The sequence below is a fragment of the Thermobia domestica genome, chromosome 13 (genome assembly GCF_964235325.1).
Source record: "Thermobia domestica chromosome 13, izTheDome1.hap1.1, whole genome shotgun sequence".
NCBI lineage: Eukaryota > Metazoa > Arthropoda > Insecta > Zygentoma > Lepismatidae > Thermobia > Thermobia domestica.
The window spans coordinates 146,905,187-146,932,361 of NC_137466.1; the positions used below are offsets into that span (position 1 = coordinate 146,905,187).

The 27,175-nt window shown below is 36.8% G+C and overlaps 1 protein-coding gene across 1 annotated transcript; it reads left to right on the forward strand.

Moving 5' to 3' along the window:
• Positions 1–1,960: 1,960 nt before the first annotated feature.
• Positions 1,961–25,018, forward strand: LOC145669311 (uncharacterized). Its single transcript, XM_081737619.1, has 2 exons — positions 1,961–2,037; positions 24,229–25,018. Exon 2 carries the CDS (start codon positions 24,236–24,238, stop codon positions 24,719–24,721), a length of 486 nt encoding a protein of 161 aa, XP_081593745.1. The 5' UTR covers positions 1,961–2,037; positions 24,229–24,235; the 3' UTR covers positions 24,722–25,018.
• Positions 25,019–27,175: the final 2,157 nt, after the last annotated feature.

Sequence of the window (27,175 nt, forward strand, 5' to 3'; positions counted from 1 at the left end):
AAAAGACATGAAGTTCATACGGACTTGTGGTGAAAAGTGCATAGCTTCAGAGCTAGGGCTGTCCAAAATCGCAAAAAAAAAAAACTAAACTTCAATAGGCCCTATTTCGAATTCGAGAAACTGCGGATGGTGGTTCTTATCAGTGTAAAGGAAGACACTCATACACAATCAAAAGTGCATATTTCATCAATTGTCAATAGATGAAAAGCTCATTAACTACAGGGTGTAGTAATTCTCAGATATGTTTTCAATAGAGTTTTCAGATATACCCTGATTTCAAGATGGGTCCAAAGTAGACAGGAGGTAAACCTTGAGAACAATGGACATCAAATACTTCGGAGGAAAGACGGAAGTGCTAGGATCCGGCAGCTCCATGTTTCTTTGTGTTCGGAATAACGTGTGGTGATATGTATTTCGTCACGGTATATTTCACGTTTTCTTCACTTATAAGCGTGAAAGAAAACATCGCAGCATGCGTTTTCCCGAGTACGAGGGACCGTGCTACTGACGATCCTTAACACTCCAACATCGCGCCAAAAAATTCCGTGTTCACTGCTATCAAGGCTTATCGTTTGCCTACTTTGGACCAATCATGAAGTCAGAGCACATCTCAAAATTTGGTTTATGGCATGTCTGTGAATTTCATCCTGCAGGGAATACTCTATACACACATTGAACATTCATGATATGCATTTTTGGATTGCGTATGCATGACTTCCTTTACGCTGATAAGGACCACGACCCACAGTCTCTCGATTTCTAAATAGGGCCTATTGAAATTTGGCTTTTTCGCGATTTTGGACAGCCCTAGCTCTAAAACTATGCACTTTTCGCCATAGGTCCATATGAACTTTTTCTCTTATTTTGATGTGAAGAATCACCTTTTAAAGCTTGTCGGTATAGTTCATTAACACCCTGTATATGTATATATATATATGTATGTTTGTGTGTGTGTGTGTGTATGTATGTATGTATGTGTATGTGTGTGTGTTAGGGGCGCACCCACACAGGGGTCGGGTCTGGTGCTCCCCAAAATGCTTCGACACTTCCTTAACAAAACTATATTTGTTAAGTAAAAAAATGACTGATGTTACATAAAAAAATTATCTTACACTTCACCTTTACTCTTTTTACTTTCGAGCCTCGAAAGGAGAGAAGAAAGGTTGTTGATCGGGGAAAAAAAATCGAATTCGAGATTTCAACGGATTTACACGTTTCATGCCCCATAGATACCGAAACTGTGATTTTTCGACATTGTCCGTCCGTTCGTCCTGATGTTCACTCAGCTAGAGACCATATCGTTTAACGTATCGCAACCACATTTTAAACTTCAGTTTTTTGTGTGATCTTCCAGTCGTTCTTTTTTTTTTTTTTTTTTTAATTTTCTTCCTACCCCAAAATATAAGGGTAGTTTACTTAAGAGTAAAAATTTTTTAAAAAGTGCGTTTTTCTCAAAAATGGCTCTAACGATTTTGTTTATAGTGTATATCATAAATCAATTTTCCAATTTTTTCACACTTATAATAACTACTCGGAAATTTCTAATTTAAAAATGTAAAGAATATCGTGTTGATTTTTAACCTTAAGAATCGCGCACTAAATTCAATTCAGAAGTATTGACGTACTTTATGCAGGAACCTAATTGTTAAAAATATAGATTTTTTCCCCGGGACTTTTGGCAGGATGCACAGTCAAAGTGGAAGGAGACCGGAGTGAAAAACTATTCTCATTGGAATATTCTGACAGAGTTAACTTATTTAAACATCCATGACAATTAAACTATGAAACATTAGTGGTACCTAGTTCAACCACTAATTAGGTCTACATACGAAATGTATATCAATTACATATGAATTATTATAATTAATTTGAAAATTTCACTTTATTCACCTTCTAGTAAGTTATTAGTGGGAGATTTTCTTCCAAAAAAAATAACTGGTCAGTATTCTCTCTTACCTTCCAGGATTTCGCACCAGGGTCAGCTGATATCAAGACTGAAAATTGGCGGCGAAGTAATCGAACTCATGAGAATCTGAGGTAATTGAATTGTTATAAGGTAACATTTTATTTTTCATGAGATAGAATAAGCAAAATCGTAACAGAACTGCACAGAGCCCTGCACGGGCCGGGCGAGCCCGTTTGGCACGGCGGATTACCCGGCCCGGTTTGTTTCAAGTAATATCAAACTGGACCGGAGCCTAACCGGGTCGAACCGGGTCGGGCACATTCTGGGCCGAACCGAGCACGGCACATTCCGGGTCGGACACAAATGCTATAGGGCTGAACCGGGCACACGCATTTCCGGGCCGAGCCGGGCCTGCCCGGCTAGGCTCGGACACTCTGAAAGACGGATCGGAAACTAATGTTGTCAGCTTATGTTAATCATAATGTGTTTGGGAAACTGACTCTTTATTCAAGACTACAAAGTACTATAATACTACTACTATCACTACTTCTACTACTACTACTTCTCCTACTATTATTTCTACGAACACTGCTAATACTACTACAACTGCTACGACTTCGCGTCAGTGTTGACATGTCTGGTGGTACAGAATTGATCTTCTAAGTACAGAAAAAAAAACGAAGAAATGCTAGTTATTATGGCCAGTCTGCCTAGAATGTGAACTGATGCTTGATCTACGAGGGACAACGGTGGCTCATTAGAAAAAGCACTCACATCTGATGCTAGAGGTCGTCGGATCAATCCCTGCTCGTACTATGTGAGCTTTTTAGTGGACAAACACCGTGTAAGTGGAAGTTTCCTCCTACTGTTTTCATTCCACCAATTCATCCGGTCATCATCCATACGGCCTGAGCTGTAGTTACCTAAAGAACGTATGATGAAGTCAAGTACTTGACCTACTAAGTAGAATTTGGTACGCTACCATAAGACCACGGAGGCCAAAACCATGAACTGGCGTGCTCATAAGATCAGTGCAATTTGTAGTAATGAAATGAAATGAAATCTTTAAGTTTTACGTCACACAGTTATGCCGGTTAGGCTAAAGGAGACGGTGATGATGAGAGATGAGTGAAATGGTGGAATGAAGAAAGTGGGAGGAAACGGGAGAAACCCGAGAGAACCCACGAGCACGGTGTTTGTCCACCACAGAGTCCACACGGCGCGAGCTGGGATCGAACCAAGGACCCCAAGCACCGGAGATGAACGCTCTACCACTGAGCCACCGCGCCACCGCAACTTGTAGTAATGTTCAATTAGCAAGGCAAATACCAAATGGTGTTACATATTCCTGTATTGTTTATAGTATGATACTACAAATATAAGAAAATATAATGATCAAATAAATCACCAAGACGCCAGGTTCGATTAGGTGTTCCTGGAACGGTGGCTCAGTGATTGAGCATTCACCTATGGCGCATAGGGTCCCTGGTTCGATCCCAGCTCGCGTCAAGTGAACTTTGTGGTAGACAAACACCGTGTGTGGGGATTTTTTCGGCGTTCTCCCGTTTCCTCCCACTTTATTCATTCCACCATTTATTTTATTTCTCATCATCGCCGTCTCCTTTAACATAGCCGGCATAACTGTGGGACATAAAACTGAAATATTTAATTTTCATTGCTTTTTTTCGTATTACTAGTAATAGCAGTAGTGGTATTCGCTGTCGTATTAGTATAGTAATGAGTACTACTACTACTACTAGTAGTAATAGTAGTAGCAGTGGCAGCAATAGTGGAATTAAAACTAGAATTCGTAATTGTAATTGTAACAGTAATATTAGCAGTAGTAGCTATAATATTAGTACTACATACGGTGTAGCAGTTTCACTTATCTTCTTTGTTACTGTAACGCACTAATGAGTGTAGTATAAGACTTTTATGTCCATGAGCTATATTAATAATAAACCTGAGTGGACAGAGCAAATATAGATAACAAATATACAGACAGAATAGGGATATAGAAAGCAAACCTTGGGTAACCTTTCACACGATTTTCCCATTCGAGAAGGACAAATAGACATTGCAATATTATGTCGACACATTTCTCATTTTCCATTGCGTATTGAAGGATTGACTTGATATATCAGACTTGGTTGTTCTTAGGCCGGTTACGCACGGCCTGTTTGTGCCCGGCCCGTTTAGACCCAGCTCGTTTGTGCTTGGCAAGTTTAGGGTCCGGCCCGGTTCGAGATTCGGGCCGGGCCGGGCCGGGTCGAACCGGGCACAGAATACAGATCCATCCAGGCCGGGACGGTCCGTCTTCGGGCCTGGGTTTGCAGGGCTCTGGAACTGTGTACGACAGAGTTAATCGACAAGCAAACACTATATGGTTACCTGTGTACTAAGGTCCAACTCTCAAACACAACGGGGAGAGGGAATGGCGATAACAGCGGGAAGGAGTAGCGGCACGGCAAATGTCTGCAGACTACTGACATGAAACCTATTACGATATGAGGTTTACATCAAGGATAGGTGTTTCCTACTTTTTTCCTTCCCAATCAACCTTTCGTTTCCTCTAAATATGTTCGCATGTTCGAATTTTTATATGTTATATTATGCTATATTATATCCATACATACGTCGTATTCATGCATACACCGTATGCAACAACAGAATACAAATTGAAGTTCACATATACTGCAGTTGCTTGTTGTGATACCCTTCATACAAATGTATTGGATATGTATAACATATAGGATTGGATATCTACAACACATGATATCTAGTGATTTAAGCAGAAATTGCATGTTGCCCGTGTATAACTGTTCTCTCCAGCCAGACGGCATACAAAAAATCTTCTCAGTGTACCTCGGCCCTTAATTCTAAATGAAGGAAACTAACACAAACGTTTAGAATGAAGACCGAAGTGGGGCACCGAACATTGTAACAAATGAACTAGTCACATAAATCAACTACAAGGTTCATGAAAATCTATTTTACAATAACAGAGCTCTCGTGTGACCAGTTCACGGAGCTTATAATATGAAGCTGTGGCCCAAAAGCTAGGCTACCAGAAGTTTTGTACAAGACAGGTTCCGAAAATTTTGACAGAGGAACACGAAGTCACATAATGGCAGCCAGTTTGAAGTTCCTTTAAGACTACAACAAAGACGGTGATTCCTTTATTGATCATATCTATAATGGGGACGAGTACGCACCAGTTCACATACACACACACACACACACACACACACATATATATATATATATATATATATATATATATATATATATATATATATATATATAATAAGAAAATGCTTGCAAAGCATATCTGCAAGAAAACATATGCTTACTATACTTTGAAATAGGAAAGATGTACTGCTAGTCAACTTTGGAAGCAGTGCAACGATTACCGGTGAACAATATTGTGAAAGAGTATAAAAGTTGCGAAGAGCAATTCAAAACAAACGCCGAGGAAAACTGAGTAGACAAGTCCTCTGGAGGGTCTCATGACAACACCCTCCAGTACTCTCCCAAGTGGATTCAGGCATTTCATTTGGAGGTTTTCAACAATCCAACATATAGCCTGGACCCTGTACCAAGTGACTACCACTCGTTTCCCATATGAAAACCTGGCTATCAACGCAGCGCTGTAAGGACGACTCAGATTTCCAGGCTGGGGTGCAGGAATGATTGAAGCAATAACTTTTTATGACAATGGACTTCGTAAGCTTGTTCATCGTATGATAAGCGCCTGAACTAGTTTGGCGACTATGTCGAAAAGTAGTGTAAGAGTGTCATTTGAAAATGTATACAATAAAAAATATCTACTTTTACATGTCCTCTTTTTATTCCAGAACATGCTTTACTTTCTGAATAGCCCTCGTATCTCTATGAAAACTTGGTTGTACCATTCTGTGTATAAGTATTTTGATAAATGAACTATGTGATTCCGTTTCGTTCTATACTATACGGCTACTATGATTTTGTAGAAGTAATAAATTCATTACAAAAAGTTACAAAAATGTAATAAATTTCTTGTTTTACATCCCACAATTATGCCCTTTAGTCTATAGGAGACGAATAATCAATAAAACTGAATAACTTTGAAATGATTGGTGGAATGGGCATGTGGGAAGAAACGAAAGAACCTTAATAGACAGCTAGAGTAATTATCTCAGCGTAGTTCGTTAATGGAGTCAATATGTCAATATTTTCATGCAAAAAGGTATCTTTAACGGTAGCTATTGAGACATTCTTCATTCACAATTATGTATGTTTCGCGTAATGCTAATATGCAAGGCTCAAAACATTTAACAGTTACGGGTTGCATAAACGTTTAGGCGAAAATATTTAAATAACTTCTTTATATAGTGTCTTATCCTTTTTGTTTAATGCTTACAGCTGAACAAAATGTACCACCATAAGAGCAATTTTATTAAGAATTTCATTTTCTTATTTATTTTACTCCATCTTTTCAATGCTCAATTTTCTATTACGTAGAAAGTCGAAAATAAGTAACGAAACAAAATATCTAAAGTTTTTTTTTTTTTGCTCCAACACAAAAATACCTCTTTTGTACATATGCTTTTGTTTTGTTGCTTCTAGATGTCGACCCACTTCTACAATTATTTTAGAACAGTATATATCATTTAGAATACAAGTATGCACATAAAATTCCTGAAACAGCACAGAAAAAAAGTTTACGTGCGTAGGAAAGATTAAAAGAAAATTGCGAATAGATACGCGAACAACGAGGACTTTTCCACAAAACATTTTGCAGCCAAAAACTAGCTTTTTTAACGCACTTGAAGAATAACTTGTCAGGAAATCCAGAGTCATTGCACTTACTTGTCAATTTAGAGTTGAGTTGATTTTAGTTTAGCGTCCCTTTCAGCAGCGAGGCTATATGAGACGTGGACCTACTGATTAACGTGGAATCCGAACCACATGAGCTCCCGCCGGGAATCGAACCCGGGTCTTGTCAATTTAGAAAAACGACAGTTCACAATTATGTTAAAGCATATAAACCCCATCAATGGATAAAACCTTGCAATAATTTGGTAGACACTGCACACCCATCCAGATACTGGCACCGTTTCCACATGCTTACTGGTCGCAAGACCCACAATACCTATCCTCTCTTAGAAAATGAAAATCTTCTTCAGACGGACAAAGACAAAGCAGACGTATTCGCAACCTGTCTCCAATCTATCTTCACGCCATCTGAAGCTGCCATTCCTCGCAGGCATCCCACACATACCTTTAACATAAATTCACCAGAACTTCAACCCAGCACGTCTCATATTTTACCCGACCATCCTCTTGTTACGCCTATCACGGTAACAGATATCAACTCCGTCACGGCTCGCAAACGCAATACTGCCCCTGGTTTGGATTCATTCACATATTGGTATGTCAAAGAAGCGCCTTACGTCTCACTTCACCTATTGGCAACTATATTTACGTTTATTCTCCGCACAGGTTATCTTCGCCCTGAGTGGAACACTTCCAAAACACTCATGTTTGCTAAGCTACAGAAACCACTGAATACCGTATGATCTTACAGGCCCATACAATTAATTTCGACTTTTAACAAAATATTGGAACGCGTCCTTGTCAAAAGACTTTACTCTCACTTAACAGCGAAAAATTTGCGACCTTTACATCAAGTTGGTTTCCGACCAGGATATAGCATTAACAGTAAGTTATTTCGCCTCACTAACATGATCACTAATCATTACAATTCTTCCAAGCCTGCCTGTTTAGTTTTATTCGATCTCGAAAAGACATTTGATAAAGTATGGCACATGGGACTTCTATTCAAGCTTCTGTCTTTCCGTCTTCCTATCACGTACATCCGCTTCATCTATAATTTCCTTACAAACCGCCTGGCTTACATCTACATCAATGGCAGTGTTTCTTATCCTACTTTTCTTCATAGCGACATTCCGCAAGGCTCTGCCTTGTCCCCACTACTGTATCTGCTTTATGTCGCTGACATGCCGTCCTTACCTCAAAATGTTTATACTTTTCAGTACACTGATGACACGGCTTTCCTGGCGTTAGCGAAAACTATCTCTCAAATAAACACTGCGATGAATGAAGCAATCTGTCGGTCTAGCAATTGGTGTCTGACGTGGCGCTTAACAATAAACGCTACCAAAAGTCAGGCCATAGTCTTTATTCCACCAAAATGTCGATCACGAGTTCATCGAAACCCAGCTCGTCTTGCCCTTACCGTCAATGATGCTGCCATACAGCACTCAAAGACAGTGAACTACTTGGGTAACATTTGATCACCATTTTACATGGCGTCAAAACCTCGATATCGTCGTAAGCAAAGCCAAAAATCGATTATATTTACTTAACGTCTCATAGGTACAAGGTGGGATCTCCATTCTTCTACGCTCATCAACACTTACAAGGTCTTCCTCCGTCCTGTTCTTAGGTATGGTTTCAGCTCATGGATTTCAGCAAGCGCAAAACATTACGAAAAGCTGTTAATAATGGAACATGCCCTCCGCCTAGCCTACCGCATTAAATTATCGAGTCCAACCCGTGAACTGTACGACCGCATCACATTTCCTCGCCTTCTTTATCATATCGAAGTTCTTCGTATTAAATATATTACTCAACGTTATGACAGCGAACACTCTCTCTTTTTTGAAACCGTTTACAGCGACGCTCCCTACACTCGAAGCCATCGCCAGACGCCTACACCTCTCTCACTGCTTTTTGCATTATATAAATATACCGTACCTCCAAATTATCCGGACTATAACATCATCAATATCCTCAGCACGTCACACGTCCCGGTCCATATCTCACCATCATATCATGCACAATAAACCCGCTTGTTACTAACAGGGCCTCCTCACGTATATATAAAAAAAAGCATATGGATGTTTGATAAAGTTAATAAATATCTCTTTGCCCAACAGAAATTCCTTTTCCTCCATAATAATGTCAAATCTCTTTCCCTGATAGAGGGTGTAGCCCTCGCAATGGGTGCTAGCTACACCATAGCTAGCTAACTTTAAAAAATAGCCATTAAATGGGAAAATATACATGTCTGAAATTCTGAAATTCCAAAACACATTTATTGGCATTTAGGTACAACAATTGATTGTGTATGAATTTTATGAGTATGAGTATTAATTTTCAAACTAATATTACCTTTCGTATTATGTTAGATTTGTAACGGTATATTTAGCTATAGTTCCAACTTAACCAGCGATCAAGTCATTCTTATCGGGGTATATCTATATTTATATAAAAGGAGAGGCCCTAGTTGACTGACTGACTAATACTAACAAGTTGTGAGTTGTTCATACTCATTACTGGTGTTTGCTCAAATACTGAGAAGACGTTTTCTTTAGAAATCAGCCTTCAAAGAAGGATCAGTAAAATAGTTTTGTCAGTCGTTCTGTAGTTATTTCATATCCAATTATTTTCATCTCCACGTTTTGGGAAGTAACATTGAAAGATAATATAAGTACGCTGCTGTGATCTCATTGAATTCTCGGAACAGATGCAGACCATTTTCACGTAAAAATCTCTACAAACCATTAAAATGAACTCTGTATTTGCGGAAGAGAAAGATTCAGTGTTGCATCAGAGACTTCTGTTTTATGAGAATGTTCTATGAAGTGAAAATGGGAGAAAATGAGAGAGTAAACAGGAAAAGTGAGTGGATATGTTGTGGCCAATAGTAATCTAGTTAACGTTGCTAAACCCCAATCATTCAGTTAGAAAATTAGTTTATTCTATGACAGGGTTTCTCAACCTGGGGGTCGCCAGAGTGTTTCATGAGAGTAGCTAAGATAAATGGAAAAGGTAAATAAATTAGAATCTAATACCGAAAAATATTTTTAAATATTATTTTGAATTTTGTTCTGTTATGCATATTTTTATTTTTATATAGGTACGTATATTGTTAGGAACAACAAAAAATAGGTCTACTAAACATTTTCAACAGGTGCAGAGTTGTTTAAAAATCAATTTAAATGAAAGAGATACAATATAAAACTAAAGAGAACTCGTATTGAGATACCGGAAAAATTCAAAAGCAACAAAACATGCACATTGAAATACAATCCCTATTCTATCCCCATTCTGGATTTCGGTGGAATTGATTGAAACCGTGAAATGTGGTAGATATTTTGATCCTGAGAAAGAATCTCAATGGGCACAACCATCCAACACTGATCGTTTGGCCACTACAGGACCACTTAAAAAAAAAAAAAAAAAAAAAAAAAAAAAAAAAAAGCTGAAGGTAACGGTATTCTGGATTTCTGTGGAATTGCTTGAAACCGTGATATGTTGCAGATTTTGTCATCCTGAGAAAATGTCCCAATAAACACAACCACAAATCACTAATCGTTTGGTCACTACAGGGCAACTTTCTTAAAAACAGCCGAGTATAAGGATGTTCTGGGTTTCGGTGAGAATGAGTAAAGCTGTGATATGTTGTAGATCTTCTCATCGTGAGAAAAAGTCTTAATGGACACAACCATTAATTATTTAATGGACACAACCAGTGGCGGCGGTCGGACGTTAAAAATGGGGAGGGTCAAGACATGATCTGAATATTTGCATATAAATGTTAGTTTTCCTGTTTGTTTCTAATTTTGTTTGAAGAAAGGTTGTATAACTAATAGGGTAATATATTTTTCAGTTAAAATACCGTATGTAGTATTTCATATATTATTAAGTAAATTGACAAAAGCAACGCCAGTAGGTAGTAGCCCTTTGTACTCTTAAACAACAAAAGTGTAAGAAGAGATTTGATTCCTTGCTCATGAACATCTTAAAATTCTGTCTGGAAAACTGTGTGATCAGATTATTGAATAACACATTTGCAAAAGAAATAAATAGAAAGGATAATATTAATCACAGTAATAAATAATGATGCTTGTTTTGCAGAAGTCATATTGAAACAGGGATTAATGAACAACTTAATTTTTAATTCCACACATGCTATTAAAAGTATGTTATTACTCGTAGAAAATAAAAGACAGTAAATACTACGACATTTAAAGAAATATATCGTCGGCGGCAATTCAAAACCTGCTATGTGCATTTTGCAGGAGAAGCGAAAAACAGTATCCTGGTTAGCTTTTTGGCTTTATAAAAGTGATGTTACAAGTAATATTTGATGCTGCACGTAACTGGTACCTTCTCAAGTAACTTGAGAAGGTACCAGTTACGTGCAGCATCAAATATTACTTGTAACATCACTTTTATAAAGCCAAAAAGCTAACCAGGATACTGTTTTTCGCTTCTCCTGCAAAATGCACATAGCAGGTTTTGAATTGCCGCCGACGATATGCTTTTGCAACTTCCCGAAACATGTTCGTTGCCATTAGGTGCAGTTTTCGCTTTGTTGGAGCACGTCAAAACACAACAATACTTAGAATCACTCCATACTCCAGTTATACAAAATAACACTGAAACCTAGAATTATGTTGAATTCACTAAATTTAATTGTATATACACTCGTACCTAACACACCACTTTACTCATATATTACACTACAAACAATGGAAGGAAAAGATAGAAGTTGTTTCTTATTACACTATTTTCCCCTTACTTTAGAAAGAAGAAAAGACATTTTAGAAATTGTCAATTTTTGTGCAATTAAAAAATAACTTGTGATAGACCTTTTTTCTTTTGCGAAATGGTCTCTGAATTAGTTTCAAAGTGGCTGACTAACATATCGAGCCCTTGTAAGAAGTGAAAATATGCTGAAATTGTTGTGCTCCAATCGGTTAATTTTGGGGTTATTTTCTGTGGCAATTAAAACTCAATTCCTGTAGTTTTCTTTACTCCACGGGAAGACAACCAATACGTAGGCTTACTCACGGAACGGCAAATATATGGCACAATTTTTTCTATGAACCAGTAATATATACAAAAACTTTACATTTCTAAATAAAACTATATACATTAATGGGTTACTTCAAAAAAGTGCGGGGGCAACTGCCCCTTTGCCCCCCTAATCTCCGCCCATGGACACAAATATTAATTATTGACCGTTTGGCAACTATAGGCCCAGATTTTTGAAAACAGCGGAATGTAACGATATTTTTTATTTCGGTGTAAATGAATGTAACTGTGATATGTTGTAGATGTGATCCTGAGAAAAATTATCCAGGGCTTTCCAGGGTTTTCCTTTGTCTCGCAAGAAGAACATCAAAATGTTGTCTTTGCTTAAATGATATTGGCTGCTACTCTCCCTCCTTTTTCCGGGTTGTGGATAGGACTTTTCAGAGTTCCATACAATTCCACCAGAATTCCAGAATATCCTTACCTTCTGCTGTTTTAAAAAATGTGGCCCCGTTGCCAAATGGTCAGTCATTGGTGGATATGCCCATTAAGATTTTTTTCCCAAAATCATAATACTTACAACATATCACGGTTTCAAGCAATTACACCGAAATCCAGAATACCGTTACCTTCAACTCTTTTCAAAAAAGTGGCCCTGTAGTGGCTAAACTGTCAGTAATTTATGGTTGTGCCCATTGAGGCTTTCTCTGAGGAACACAATATCTACAACATATCACGGTTTCAAGCAATTCCACCGAAATCAAATTTCCGTATGGATTGTGCGGGGGCCTTTGTCATTTCAAAGGTGGCATTGCCTCTGCAACCCTTGTCTCGCAAAAACGACAAAACACGTATTTCCTAATTTGAAGTCATTTTTGCATTGGCAGAGTTTCGTTTCTTAAATGTGACCCTTTTAATCAAGGGGACTTTTTTTAAAGGGGCCCTTTGTTCCCCTCAACCTATTTTCCGAAAGGTCGATTTATTTTCGGTCTAGCATATTTGTGCCAAATTTGAAGAAAATCTGATGACGAGAAACCCTTGTGATGCTATCTCCTTTACACTCTCACTTTTTGGACTTGACGGGTTTTTGCTCCAAAGTCTTCAATTTTCAAATGACCTTCATTTTGGATTAAATTCGATGTTTGTAATATGAATGAACTAACCAAATTTGGTTTTAATCCATTCGCTTTTAGGAAAGTTACTGTATCCACTATAATTGTACAAGAAATGTGGATTCTATTATTTTAGAAATAGATATTATAGAATATCCTTAAATCTCCGCATGGGTATATTAAAAATCACACACAAGCTTATTAAAACATAACAAAAAATACGAGGGGGTCGCTGGCAAGAGAATGTGATAAAATGGGGGGTCGTGATATAAATTAGGTTGAGAACCATTGTTCTAGGACATAAATAAATACATGCTATTTAGTGAAATTAGTTAAACAGTAATCTTAAAGGAGATATTCAAGTTTATGTTTTCTTGTTACTTCGAACAATTTACTTAATAATATTGTTAAATTAATAATGTGCAAGGAATAAATTGTAACGAAAATATGAAATCATTAATTGTAGTATTCCTGGATAAACTTTCTAAAGTGGTTGAGAAGCGTAAACGTAGCATAGTAAAGGTACCAAAACGTAACGGAGTTTGCCGATAGATGTGTGTGGAAGTGATTTCTGATGATAACTGATTTCCTCTCATTACTTTTGAGTAAGTAGGCCTATATACTTTCAATTTTCAATACAAGTTTGTGACCTTTAATTCTTGTAATATCCATAACAAATTATGTGGTTATACGTCTCTAGACATCTTGTGAACCTGAAAAGAAAACGACAAAGTATTATTTATTGTTCGAAACAAATTTAGAAGATTGGTGCAAGCAGATGTTGGTTGAAAGCTCCAGAACCTCGTCAAGGTCTCCACCGTCTATGTGGTCCTACTTTTGACTGGAGAGGGACGTAAGGTCATATACAATTACATTATAGCTTCCTATTTTGTCCACGTTTTTGAGTTTGTTTTGTTCTGATTTTCAAATGGTCGTCGCGCCCCCTACAGGCTCTATTGAAGCGAAATATTTCACATGTGAGGTGTACTCGGTATGACCTTTCCAACTATATATAACATATGGAGATCCCCGTGTACCACTTCAAGTACTTCCCTTGTAAGGCCAAATTGCTTAAGTTATAGACTTGATTTTGATTGGACAATACACAAATTTTATGGTAGTAAGTACCACTCGGGAAGGGCTTTTCGAAATTCATATGTAAGGGATTGAGAAATTAGGAGGAATTGAAGGTGACAAATTTTGTACGTCCAACCCATGCTATGTATAAATATCGGAAGTCATAGAACGGCTATTTCCTTCTGTCCGTCGACAGATATCAGAGGGAAAACAGTAAGAAATGTCGAGAAACTATTTTTTTCAATTGATTCAGTATCCTAAGAATAGGTTCTATCTCCTCCGTTAACACTCTGTTCAAACCGGAAGTGGTAGAAATCAACCGTTTCTGGCTTCAACGTTTATCGCCATTGAACAGAAATGGGAACAGGTAGCGATAAGCGATACTTTTCAATCGCTTCAGCGTCTCAAGAGAACATAACATCACCATCCGCAGCACTTTGCCAAAACTGGAAGTAGCTTAAAGTTTATTAATATTTTAGATTTCAATATTGATTTCCATACAAGAAAAACGGTAAGATATACGATAAGATCCGGTTTTTGGCAATCGATTCAGCATTCCAAGAAAAGTTTTCATCTCCGTTAATCCTATCTTCAAACTGGAACTGGTAGAAATGGATCATTTCTGGTTTCAAAGTTTACAGCTATAGAACAAAAAAACAGTAACAAATAGCGACAAGAAGTTTCTTGCAATCAATTGAAGGTCGGAAATGGTTGAAATTTACTAGTACTTCCGATTTCAATATTGATTTCCATAGATCAATAAGAGTAAGAGATATCGAGAAGTTTTTTTAACCGATTCAGCGTTCAAATAATAGGTTTCATCTCCTCCATTAATTCTCTATTCAAACCAGAAGTGATAGAAATTAACCATTGCCGGCTGTTTATCACCATAGAAGAAAAATGATACGGTAACAGATAACGCGTCTGTAATTGCACTTTGGTTGAAACGCGTATTCCAAGGGAGGAAAGGGTCAGTGGCGGATCCAGTGGGGCGATCGGGGTGATCTCCCTTCCAGAAGAGGAAGCTTTCTTATTTTATATATATAAATAAAAATCATCCCAGAGTTTGAAGCTCTTAAAAGTAGCTCTAAGTAGCAGTATGAAACCCACCGCCCCCCCCCCCAGAAGAAGGTCCTGGATCCGCCCCTGGAAAGGGTTTCAAATTTTTCACAAATAATACTTCCATAAGTGTATATTTTCCCGTGCGAAGAACAGGTATTTCAGCTAGTAGGAATATATACCAGGTATAATGTGAATAATTCGTAATTTTCATACATACGTACGTGTGTGAACCTACTATCGTACATTTCAACGTACAATTAATAACGTTTCATGAATCAACTGCAACGTTTTACGTAGCTACTTCTTTCATTCATTCAAAATAACAGAACGGATGCACAATGTAATAAAAGCTTGGGTAAGGTTAGGTTATTGCATTATAATTATATACATAGCTTGCATAGCACGAATTCGTCCCAAAATTTGCTTGTGTTAGCGAGTACGTAATAACAAGCAGAAATATAGCCTAAGGAGAATGTTGTAAGTTTAAGTTAGTCTAAATATAGAAGTACTTTGAATATATTTAGATTGTGAAAGGTTACAAGGACTCTTTTCTCTGAGCAATGCATACTTTTTGTTTTAAAATTTCTTAAAGATTGCTGACTTGATACTTCCAGTTTCAACTAAGAATACCTCAATAAGGAAGACATTTTTTTTAAGTGACTGCGATTATGACAGTAAAACATTTCCTATTCCTATGGGTTAACAACGAGACAAGTGTCTAGATGGGAAATACAGTTTTAAATTCCAGTTGGGACGAGAAACATGACATTTCTTGAGTCTCGTATGCAACAACTTTCCTTTTTTAAGTTTTACGTCCCACGGGTATGATGGTTAGGCTAAAGGAGGCAATTGATGATCAAAAATGATGGAATGAAATGATGGAATGAAGAAAGTAGGATTAAACGGGAGAACCACGAGAAAACCCAAGCACACGGTGTTTGTTCACCTCAAAGTTCGCTTGGAGCAAACTGAGATTGAACCAAGGACCCCATGCACGAGAGATGAACGCTATACCACTGAGCTACCGCGGCCCAATTGTGGGCAATATTAGTTCACCCAAATCTTAGATCTCAATCACTGCTTTCGTGTTACATGATTCACAGTATAAAAACTATAAATTGATAAAGTGATTGCACAAACACAATGAGTATTTATCAACATTTAAAAATATGCAGGTATCTCCAATATTATACTCTAATAATAAATATGGCTATAATGTTATATATATCACAGCCTGATTTGTAGATGAAAGTAAGAGAAAAGTTAGGGCATACATTAAAAAAAAAAAGTTTACAAAACGCCTCGAAATTTTTTCGAGACAAAACGAGACGATACTTTTACAGAATTTATGAGAGTATTTTTCATCTCGCGCATAACACTACTTGTTACTGCATTGCTTGTTTCTTTCTATGCATTAGCAAGGTTTCTATTTATTTATTTACCAGATAGTTCAACATCCCAAAATATATTAGATTTTTTTGGATTGGTAAACACCATACGCTGGTATAAAAGGTTGAGTACCTCTGCCAGCCGAGTATCCCGGTTTGACAGTACACCTGTTACGAGATAAAGGCTCAGAACATTCAGAATAGAACATTAATTTGTCATGTTTGTTTTTAAATTTGATTTGATTTTTAGTTGAGCGTCCCTTTCAGCAGTGAGGTCATATGAGTTGAATTGATTTTCAGTTTAACGTCCCTTTCAGCAGCGAGACTATGTGAGACGTGGATCTACTGATTAACATGGAATCCGAACCATATGAGCTCTCGCAGAGAATCGAACCCGGGTCTCAAACGCCAAATGCGTGTACGCTAACCGCTTAGCCACGAGGCGATACAAACTACTTGGTTACCCACTTTTGTTTTAAGATCATATTATTGCAATACCATGTAGAGAATTTTAAAACTATGGCTTGAAATAAAGACCCAAAAAGGTCCACGTTTGTTGAACTTCATTCCATCTATGGTTCAGAATACAAGCTTTTCCAAAGAACAGAACTGTTTTTCAATAAAGGAGAGAACAGAGGTATTTTGAATAAAGGATAGATGAAACGGACATCATCCCTATTCATGTATGAACTCTTCAATCAATATGGCTCAATTTCGGTAGGCCTAGGAGGGGCGGATCCAGGGGGGCGATCTATGGTAATATGAGCGCTTCCCCCCAGAAGAGGAAAACTTTCTTATTTTATATATATAAATAAAAATCATTCCAAAGTTTGGAGCCCTTAAAAGTAGCAGTATGACAACCCACCGCCCCCCCCCAGAAGTCAGTCCTGGATCCGCCCCTGGGCCTAGGGATAAGTGAGTATCGTTTCACAAGTGTGAAACTATGACAGACTTCCAAACTAGGGAAATTAAATACTCAAACTTGAAGTAATACATCTAGAACTACTAGCTGCAATAAATTAATAAGATCAAAGGTAGAACCTGTTCCTTGAATGCTGAATACATATCAGAAAGCTAATACTCTCTCTCTCTCTATCTTACTATGTTCCGATTTCAACCTTTTGTTCTATGGTGATAAAAGTTGAAATATTAAATTTTTTATTTCAATCACTTCCGGTTTGAATAGATGGTTAAGGCAGAAGATTGACCCTAGTATGGGGAAGCTGAATCGATTGCAAATACTGCATCTCAACATATCTTACCGTTCTTGCTCTACGGAAATCAGTATTGAAACCGGAAGAAGTAGTAAGTTTGAACTACTTCTGGCTTCGGTACAGTGTTGTGAGTTGTAATGGTATGCTCTTTTGATACTTTGAATTATTTGCAGGAAACCGCTTATCGCTATCTAATACCGTTTTGTTATATGGTGATATTAGTTAAAACCGGAAATGGTTAATTTTTACTACTTCCAGTTTTGAATACAAGTTTAACGGGGGAGATGGAACATATTATTGGGACACTGAATCGACTGCAGAATACGCTACCTTGATATCTCATACCGTTTTTGATCTATGATAATCAGTATTGAAACCGGAAGTAATAGTAATTTTGAATCATTTTTTGTTTTAGTAAAGTGTTGTGGATAGTCATGGTACGTTGTCTTGATACGCTGAATCATTTGCAGAAAAAAAAACCGCTTCTCACTATATGTCACCGTTTTCTTTCTATGGCGATAAATATTGAAACCGGTAATGACTAATTTGAACCACTTCCGGTTTGAATAGAGAGTTAACGAAGGAGATGGAACCTATCCGTGGGACGCTGAATCGATTGCAAGAAAAAAAAATCTCGATATCTCTTTGCTCTGATAACTGTCTGATGCGTCTACAGTCTTGCTTACTGATATTCTTTTCTTTTTTTCCTTTTTATAATTTCTAAACTGCTATGTCATAAAACACGGCCACCGATCTTAATGAGACCAAGGGAGCTGTGTCCCCCAAAGCTTATTTGAATATCGAGGATTTGAATATCTTTATTTGGATTTCTGAGAACGAAACAACATACCTGAACGCCCTCCTCCTAACCTTAAGTTATACGAAATGAGCGCACTGGTCGTAAGGAATTCTACTCCTAAATGGTTTATTATCAGTCGGCTACAGTAATGTAATGGAGAAAAATTGATAGATCATCTACTCATGCACGTAGAGGTCAGATTGGTATGCCATTCTCCAAATCAGGACGTTACACATATAATCTTGAGAAGATCCCTTAAAGAGTTTCTGACTTCCTTTTTATCCTCAAGTGAAAGTAATATTTTGATGAATGGGAAAATTGAGATTCTTGTACGGATTTAAAATAACATATCAATTTGACATTAATCATTAAGTATCAAATAATAAATAATTATTTTCTTATCATGGAAAGTTCCATTGCGAACGACACAAGACGAGATGAATTTTCGTGTCGAGATTCGAGAGAAAGCAAAGATCTTTCAATAGAAACATACATTTTTTTAAAGATGTGACATCACTTATACTTCAAAGTTTTTTTAAAGATGGGACAGCTTCAACTCTTGTATTACGCACATTATATTCAAGATTTCATTTACGAGCTGATCGAAATTCAATTAGGATACTATTAATACGTTCTGATGAAGCATTTTTTTATAGTTTTAATACCGAAATCATTTACCAATAACAAAATAAAAGGATAAGTGCGAAAAACGAAACTTGCTTGTGCGAGATATTTTCTTGCAACCAAATCCGGTTGCAAGAATGCAAAACAGTAGGTCTAAGTTAATGCTATTTCTGTTTGTCAAGGATTATATGGATATTTCTACAAACAGAACGACGTATAGGGCTGATCGTGAGCGTACGCTTCTTTCACACTTTTTTTTTTTTAAATCTGAAAGAATATCCTCTTGAGCCTGCCTGACCTTGCACATTTCATCCACGATTGACCACCGTCACATAAATACAATCCTGATGAAAACTAAATTGTATTCAAGCAAGCGCAGTTATGTCTTGGCGATCTTACAAGAAAACAAACAGTCTTGTGTTTGACGGAATTTGAAAACAAACGTGTTAATATGCTTTTACGAGTGCTGTTGATGCTCCGTTGTTTATGTTGTAGTTGTCAAACAACCGGCCTATGAACTAAAATTGTAGCTTGCTGAAGGAGAAGATATGATCGTTTCCCTGCTCCGATAAATTTTGCTTTAAAATATTTCCATTTAAATGCAAAGTAGAAAACTATTGTCTCATATAAATTGGGTGCTAAAAAAAGGTTGTACAAATCCAAACGAGACAGATTATACTTTCTAAAACAAAGGTTGTTTGTTTTCTTTAAATATTATATCGTTGCTCAAGATGTATCCAAGAAATTTTATATCGTGAAATATTCAAACATTTTTGAATACAACCCTATAACTACTTAGACTTGAAAGTGACCAGCATTGTGTTCATTCTTTCACGCACAAATGGATCCAAATTGGCCTCTAGTTATACGAGTTTCGTACATCAATGTATCATTGCCTCTAATAACTATCGATTTATTGTAAAACGGATTCATTCAGAGTGTATTTAAAATAAACTAACAAATAAAATACATATTTTTATTGACTTGGAATCAATATTAAGTGTTTTTGGTTGTTAGGTATTCAAAATAACTTTTGAATCACGAAGGGTTATTTTTCTTTGAATGCATTTGTATTTGAATGCCAATGAACTTAATAAATTATACAATAATGTCTTAAAAATAAGATGATTGATTGTATCAAGTAACTCAACTGCGCTCATTTTCTCAAATGTATAAGATAAATTTGTTGATTTTTATGGAGCAATTTGTTCATTTATAAAATCATATAATCATATTGAAACATAATAACATTATATATATTCTTTTGCCAAGCTTTTTCATTTGACATCCCAAACGAAAATTTTATGATTTCAGTTTTCATCTGATATTTGTGTTTAAACAATATTTACGTTTATATATTCCACATATTTTCACGGAGGTATTGTAATTAAATATATTCAATTTTGGTATTTTAGTAAGAAATAATTATAACTAAAAAATATAAATATGGCGTTAGTTCCTTAGAATATACCATATTGAATTTTAAAACACACAAATATACACTGACCGACCAAAATATTATGACCACTCCCTACTTTTTGAACGAAGTCGTTGGCCTGATGTAAAAGCAACGGGGCATAGCAGAACCACTCGCTAGACTAGACAGGAATTTCATTTGGTCAATCAGTGTGGTGCTCATAGGTAGAATGGAGAAGGCCGTGATATATCAGAATTGGCCAAATTGTAATGGCCAGGCAATTGGAAACGAGAATCTCAGAAACAGTGCGATTTATCGGGTGTTCGTGAGTTGTCGAGGTAATTGTCTTGCAAAAATGGGAAAAACACGATAAAAAAAGCACCAAACCACAAGATGTAGAACAGCCTAAGATGTCTGACATTGTAACCTGTTAAAATAGATAAAACAGGGTAAGGCGCAAATTGTGGCACATTAACAGCAGACTTTAACAGTGGACAAAGCACAGGTAAGACTGAGCACTGTTAGATATGGGCAGACATCCCGCACATGTACTAATGTTAATCGGATGGTATCGTCGATTACGGCACTTCTTCATTGTCGTTGGACTGCCGAACAATGACACAGTGTTGCATGGTCCGAAGAATCATGAATCTGTCTTCATGACATCAATGACCATGTCAAAATCCGTCATCTTCCAGGGGAAAAGCTGCTCGAGACGTGCACAGTGGGATGTCATTAAACGATAAATCTGAGCTTGTCTTCCTTCTCAGCGGAATTTACAGGAATTAAGTGACTTCTGTGTGCACATGTGGTGCGTCAGACCTTCAGCCATCTTCCAAGGTCTCATTTCTTTCATGCTAAACCGAATTAAACAGATCAGTTTCATCAGCAAGAATGGAGTAGGATATCTAGTCCGGAGTATCACCTCCAAAACTAACCGCATAAGTTCAATTATGTTGTGGTCTGGGGATTTGACGAACCAGGGAGATGTAGTTCGTCCCGATGTTCACACAACTGCACCTCAACAGTACTAGCAGTGTCAATTTGCACATTTGCCATATAATAAAATTAAATTGTCAGGCGGAAACATCTTAAACATAGAATGCACGAGGTCTCTTAAAATGTAAACATAATCTATTTTCATCCTAAGCGTAATCACGGGACCCATAAATAACAACTGCCGCAAAATTTATATCAGAGGGGAGATAGTCGCTGCATGAAATTCTTTGGGAATTCTTTGGGAACAAGCTAAAATGGGATTACTGCGATAATAAAGAAGAAACGATTGTTATTTCTTTCAGATCTTCAAAAAGTTATGGACGAATTTAAAATTGAGCCAAGGCAAATAAACAACATGGGTGTGACAGGTATCACAATCATCCCAAAGACGTGGCCGAAGATTTACGGTGCGAAAGGTATGAAGAGGATTGATGCTACTAGTTCAGCAGAAAAAGAGCGCACAATAACGCAACGCTGTCAACGCAACTAGTTCCTGGAAACGTATGACCCTCAATCGCAAAGCAATGGTCTCATCGGGTGTTCTTATAAATATTCAAAAATGGTTGGACAAGCGCAGAATTGTTCAGTGTAGCTGCCTCACCTTCAGAAGTATGCAAAATCCATTGCAACTGACCCCGTGCTGCTTATTTTAGATAACCTTGCAAGTCATATTTCAATTGAGACTTATGAATTCTGCAGAAATAACCACATTCATATGATATCTCTGTCACCTCACATATCGCACAGTTTGCAGCCGCTCGACGTAACATTTGTCAATACATTGAGAAATGTATTTTGTACAGGAATATGATATTAATTTAACTACAAGTGGCCACGAAAAGGTGACAGAATATAATTTGACTGAAATCCTGAATAAAGCTTTCATATCAAAAGTTGCAACTACGAAGAAAGTTGTTTCAGGTTTCCAATTTACAGGCGTATTTCCCTTTAATTCCGACAAGATTCAGGATCATGATTTTTGTCCAGTTCAGGATGTTACACTAGTTATCACTGTTGACTCTTCCTCTCATAAAGGTTCAAACAAATCATATGGTATTTCAAACAGTGCAGATAAAGACTTAGTGGAAGAAAACAGTCATCCATACACTGAAGATCCTATGTCTTCAACATCTGCAGATATTAACACTTTCTTTGTCTTTGGCCCAGTAGGATTACATCAAGGAAAAGGAAATATCAAAAGTGTTAAAGTATTCTCGGCGAACAAGACAATATTCAGAAATTTTGACCAACATGCCCATCAAACGCAAGTTAGAAGATGTCCGCAAGAGGTAAGTAAGAAGACGTTGGACAAAAAAAATATGTAATACCATAACATCCGTGTGGGGGGAAAAAGCACCAAGAAGCTGATACGGAAAAGGTAACTTTCAGAGTAGTCTGAGTCAGACACTGATCAAGAAATTGTTTTTGATGACGATGAATTGGATGACATAGACAGTGCTTTGATTATAGAAGATACTAAATAAACGTTACAAAATGTGTGATGCTTTTGGGAAAGACAATGAGTTCTGGTATATATGTTTTTTGTTGTGAAAGAGCCACGCAGAATGTACTTATGTCGATACAGCAAACAATTATGTGTGTGAGCATTGTAAATGATAATAACAGTTTTTCCCATTCATTTTCTTTTAATTTTAAATATTGAAACAGCAATTCAATTATAAGGGAAACACTTTCAACACATTCAATTTATATGCTTTTAATCTACATTTATATTTCCTGAATTATTTATTAGGGATTTTTAGGATTTGGATTTCTGGGCTTTCGGCATCTAAGGCCATGTAGCCCTTCACGATTTGAGGGATGACGTCCCTCGGCGAGCACACAATCCGGGGAAAGGGAAGGAAGAAAGGATTGGGAAAGGAAGGAAGCGGCCTGGGACCTATAAGTTCGGTACCACCCCGGCATTTGCCTGGTGTGAATGAGGAAAACCCAGGAAAACCTCATTCAGGGTGGCTGGCCTGAAAAAGCTGTTACACTTTTTCGACCGAGTGACCCCACCGGGAATCGAACCCGGGACCGCTCGCACCGAAGGCAAATTATTTATTACTGCGTACCATTGCGCTACCCTTGTGTATGATTACCCCATAGGTTGGGGAATTGTGCGCAAGCGCAGCTTTGCATTGCTCACGTAACACGATTTTCTTTCAATTTTAATTCTTCCATTCAATAGGAGGAAGAATTTAAAAAGTTCTGAGCTAAAAATTATAGACTATTTTCTCAAGCAAAACTATTCCAAATATAATGGAAATTTCTAGATAAGGACAATTTCCCGAATTTCCCCTATTAGAAAATACAGGTGCTCTCACTATTTTGAAACCATTTGCATATGTTCAGTAGGGTGGAGTGAAGAACATTTTTTTAAAAGTTCTTTTTCTAATAGGGGGAAAGTTGCATTATGATGTGGAAAGTATGTGTGTAAAAAATCATTGACCTGAGATAACATCTTGAGGGTCCCCAGGCAGCTTTTATTCTGATTGCTATTTTAACTTTACAAAGTACTTCTTCATAGTTCACATCTCGCACCTCGGCTGCATCACTGCCACAATTCGATTTTTTCTGTTTTCAGAAATAAGCGTTTGAAGTTCCCGAAGTACATAAGCATTCGGAAACATTTCAAAGCAACAATGCAAATTGCACTTTTTAGTATTATGATTAGCTTTCGGTGACTGTTGGCAATAAAGATATACTACTGCATGCATATTTTGTATATTGTATATGTATAATACTAAAAAAATATCGATTTTCAATCTCTGCGATCTGTTTATTTTTTTTTTTCAGATGAGAAATGGATTCTACTAGAAGAAGACAGATGTTGAAGTACCCCATTTTTGGGGATCCTAGTGAACTGCCAGACAATGTTTTACCTACCTACGAAGATGTGATGAAGTACCATAACCAAGTAAAACTTGCTTTAAAACCTACAAAACATGACAAAGATCCTACTGTGGCAGAGGTGTCTGATTCTGTTGCAGAAAAAGTTAAATGTCTTTGGAAGAAGGCCTCTATTCCAGTTGCGTTACACAGTAGAGTGCTCCAGTTGATTAGAGCTTACCATGATAAATACATGAAGCTTCTAAAGCCATTCAAGGGAAGAAAGGACCTGCCAACCTACCAGAAGAAACTTGAGGATTTTCGAACAGACAGCCAAAACAAACTTTTTGATATAGCTGCTTGTAAGTGCGTGGATTTCAGTATGTGCCACTGCCATAAAGTAAAGAAGGTCGGAACGCGAATTTCTCGATCAGCGAGGTGCTCGCAGAATAGCTACTGATAGTGTCGATATTAAGAAGATTGAAAAAAAATCAGAAGAGATTAGATTCCATCCCATCCAGTCAGTTGAACCGTAACCTTCAAGTAGGGAAGAGGCTACAAGAGGTGAACCAGTCATAAAGATGATTTTCTAGACAATGATTCATCCGGCGAACCTGGCTTTGAAGAAAGTGAAGATGAAACAAACCAACCTCCAAGAACACCTCTTCAGCAACCCAGGACCATAAAGGAAACATCACAGATGAGGACTCTACAACAATAATATAACATCCACTGGTTCTTTATATTATTATGTTACTATTAAGCCTTTAAAATGACTAACTCATCTACCATAATCCTTCCATTTTATTTTTATATCTTGTTTTTATATAGTTGTCCTGCCAACCAATCTCATTATTTTAAAAACAAACACTTGAATATATTTTTACATTAACATTATAATTAACATATCTTTTCTTTTTCTTCTTCTAATAGTACAAACAACCAGCCAGCCTAGTACATATTTAAAATATCTTATAACCCAGAATTACGAGACAGTACAGATTTACAATACGAATATACAACATACTGTTGTATATTATGGCGTCCGACGGACTTTGCATTTTATTCATTAACTTTATAAAAAGAAAAAGAATTCTGGACCTTTTACATATTCCTGTTTATCATTCGCGTTTTCGAATGCACCTCGTATATTTGAAAATTACAATTCATATATAAATATACATATAAATCATATTTAACTCTATAACAATATTATTATCATATTTATTATCATATTTATTTTAAACTTTATCATCATTTTCATTTATTTATACATTTCAACGACGATAAGGCACATTCTTAATTATATTTACAAGTTATTTAGGTCCTTTTCCGGGTCCATTAAATGCTGGTTACAAGCTATTAATTATTTATTTAGGCATAATGAAAAAGGTTTTGAAAAAGATGTATGTGATATTCATATAGTCGTTCTTTGAACTCAAAAATGATCGGATATAACATAATAATTAACGTCTTCTTATTAACATCATAACATGAATAATGAGATTGATATTATATGTTGGCAATCATAAGAAAAACACATAACATTGCGATATTTGTAGACATAATTTGAGTAATTGCGATCATATACATGAACTCAGGATACGAACAACACATGAAATCATAATGACGTTCGAAACAAAATCAATTGAGTACGGTCCCCTCAGACGCCGTAACTCCAATCTAAGTTACATGTCCAACAAATTTCTTATAGAAAACAAAACTTATTAACTTCAATACATATCCTCGCATTACAAAGATGCTTTTAAATATACTTCAATAACATGAAACACGAATAATGAGATTAATAATACAAATATCAAGGAAAACACATAACATTAAAGCATTTGGTCAAACTAAGAATCAATTTGATATGTCTTTTCGGACGCCCCTACATTAGGTTACATGTCCAATGAATTTGTTTGGGTTGCACCGAAAGTGTCTTGCGTGTTATTTGCACCTACAGTTCTTGGTTTCTTACTTTGAAAATTTTCGTCATCTATGGGATTCCTACGAAATCTCCATCGAACGTGATTAGATCTAATGTTTACATGCTTCTTAGATGTACGTGATAGTACTACACTAGGATTAGGTCGAGTTACACAATCACATTTACTGTCACTACTAAGGTTAGGTTCGGTTATCTTACCGGTATCACATTTACCGTCACTACTAAGGTTAGGTTCGGGTTATCTTACCGGTAACCCTAGGTTCAGTTCTCATCCTTTTGACTGGTGATGAAATGTCGTGTCTTCTCCTAAGGCTGTACCTAATTTTGCCACAATATTCACGGTACTTTGTCCTACCACGGTTTCGGTTCCATGGAATCTTCCTCTGGACATCTGCTGTGTCACTATCCTGCTTCTTGGAAATAACCTTCTCGCCACCAGACGAATAATTTTCATCTGACTTGCTTCCTTTTCTATTAACCCATTTTAACCTCGTACTATTATCGGAAGTAAGTTCTAGGCTTCCATTCGCTTCAAGAACTTGAGGAACAGAATCAAAGCACTGTAAGCTATTGTTAGTCTGTGCACTATCATGGGATGGACGATAAATTCTGGAGTCAAGCTGATTCTGTTTAACAGCAATTTGCTAATTTACTTGATTCAATTGTTCTTGAATTAGGTCCTATTAATATTTGCTGTCATTGCATCGCTGCAATTGTTCCAATTTTTGATCAAAACGCTGATTCGTTTTTGTAAACTGTTCGGTTTGGTGATCCTTAATTTGTCGGGACATATCTTGTAACATCTCCAACATGGAAGAATTCATAGTTTGAGTGTCCATCGTTCCATTATCCGCGACACTCATGGTATTTCTGTATATAACATGGCCACTTCTTAAAATTGTATAGTTAGTATTGGCTCAATATTGATCTTTTTTTTTTTTTTTTTTTACTATTCTTCAAAAA

Bases quoted from the DNA above. Each gene is read 5' to 3' on its own strand.
- LOC145669311 (XM_081737619.1), top strand. From the start codon at position 24,236: ATGGATTCTACTAGAAGAAGACAGATGTTGAAGTACCCCATTTTTGGG.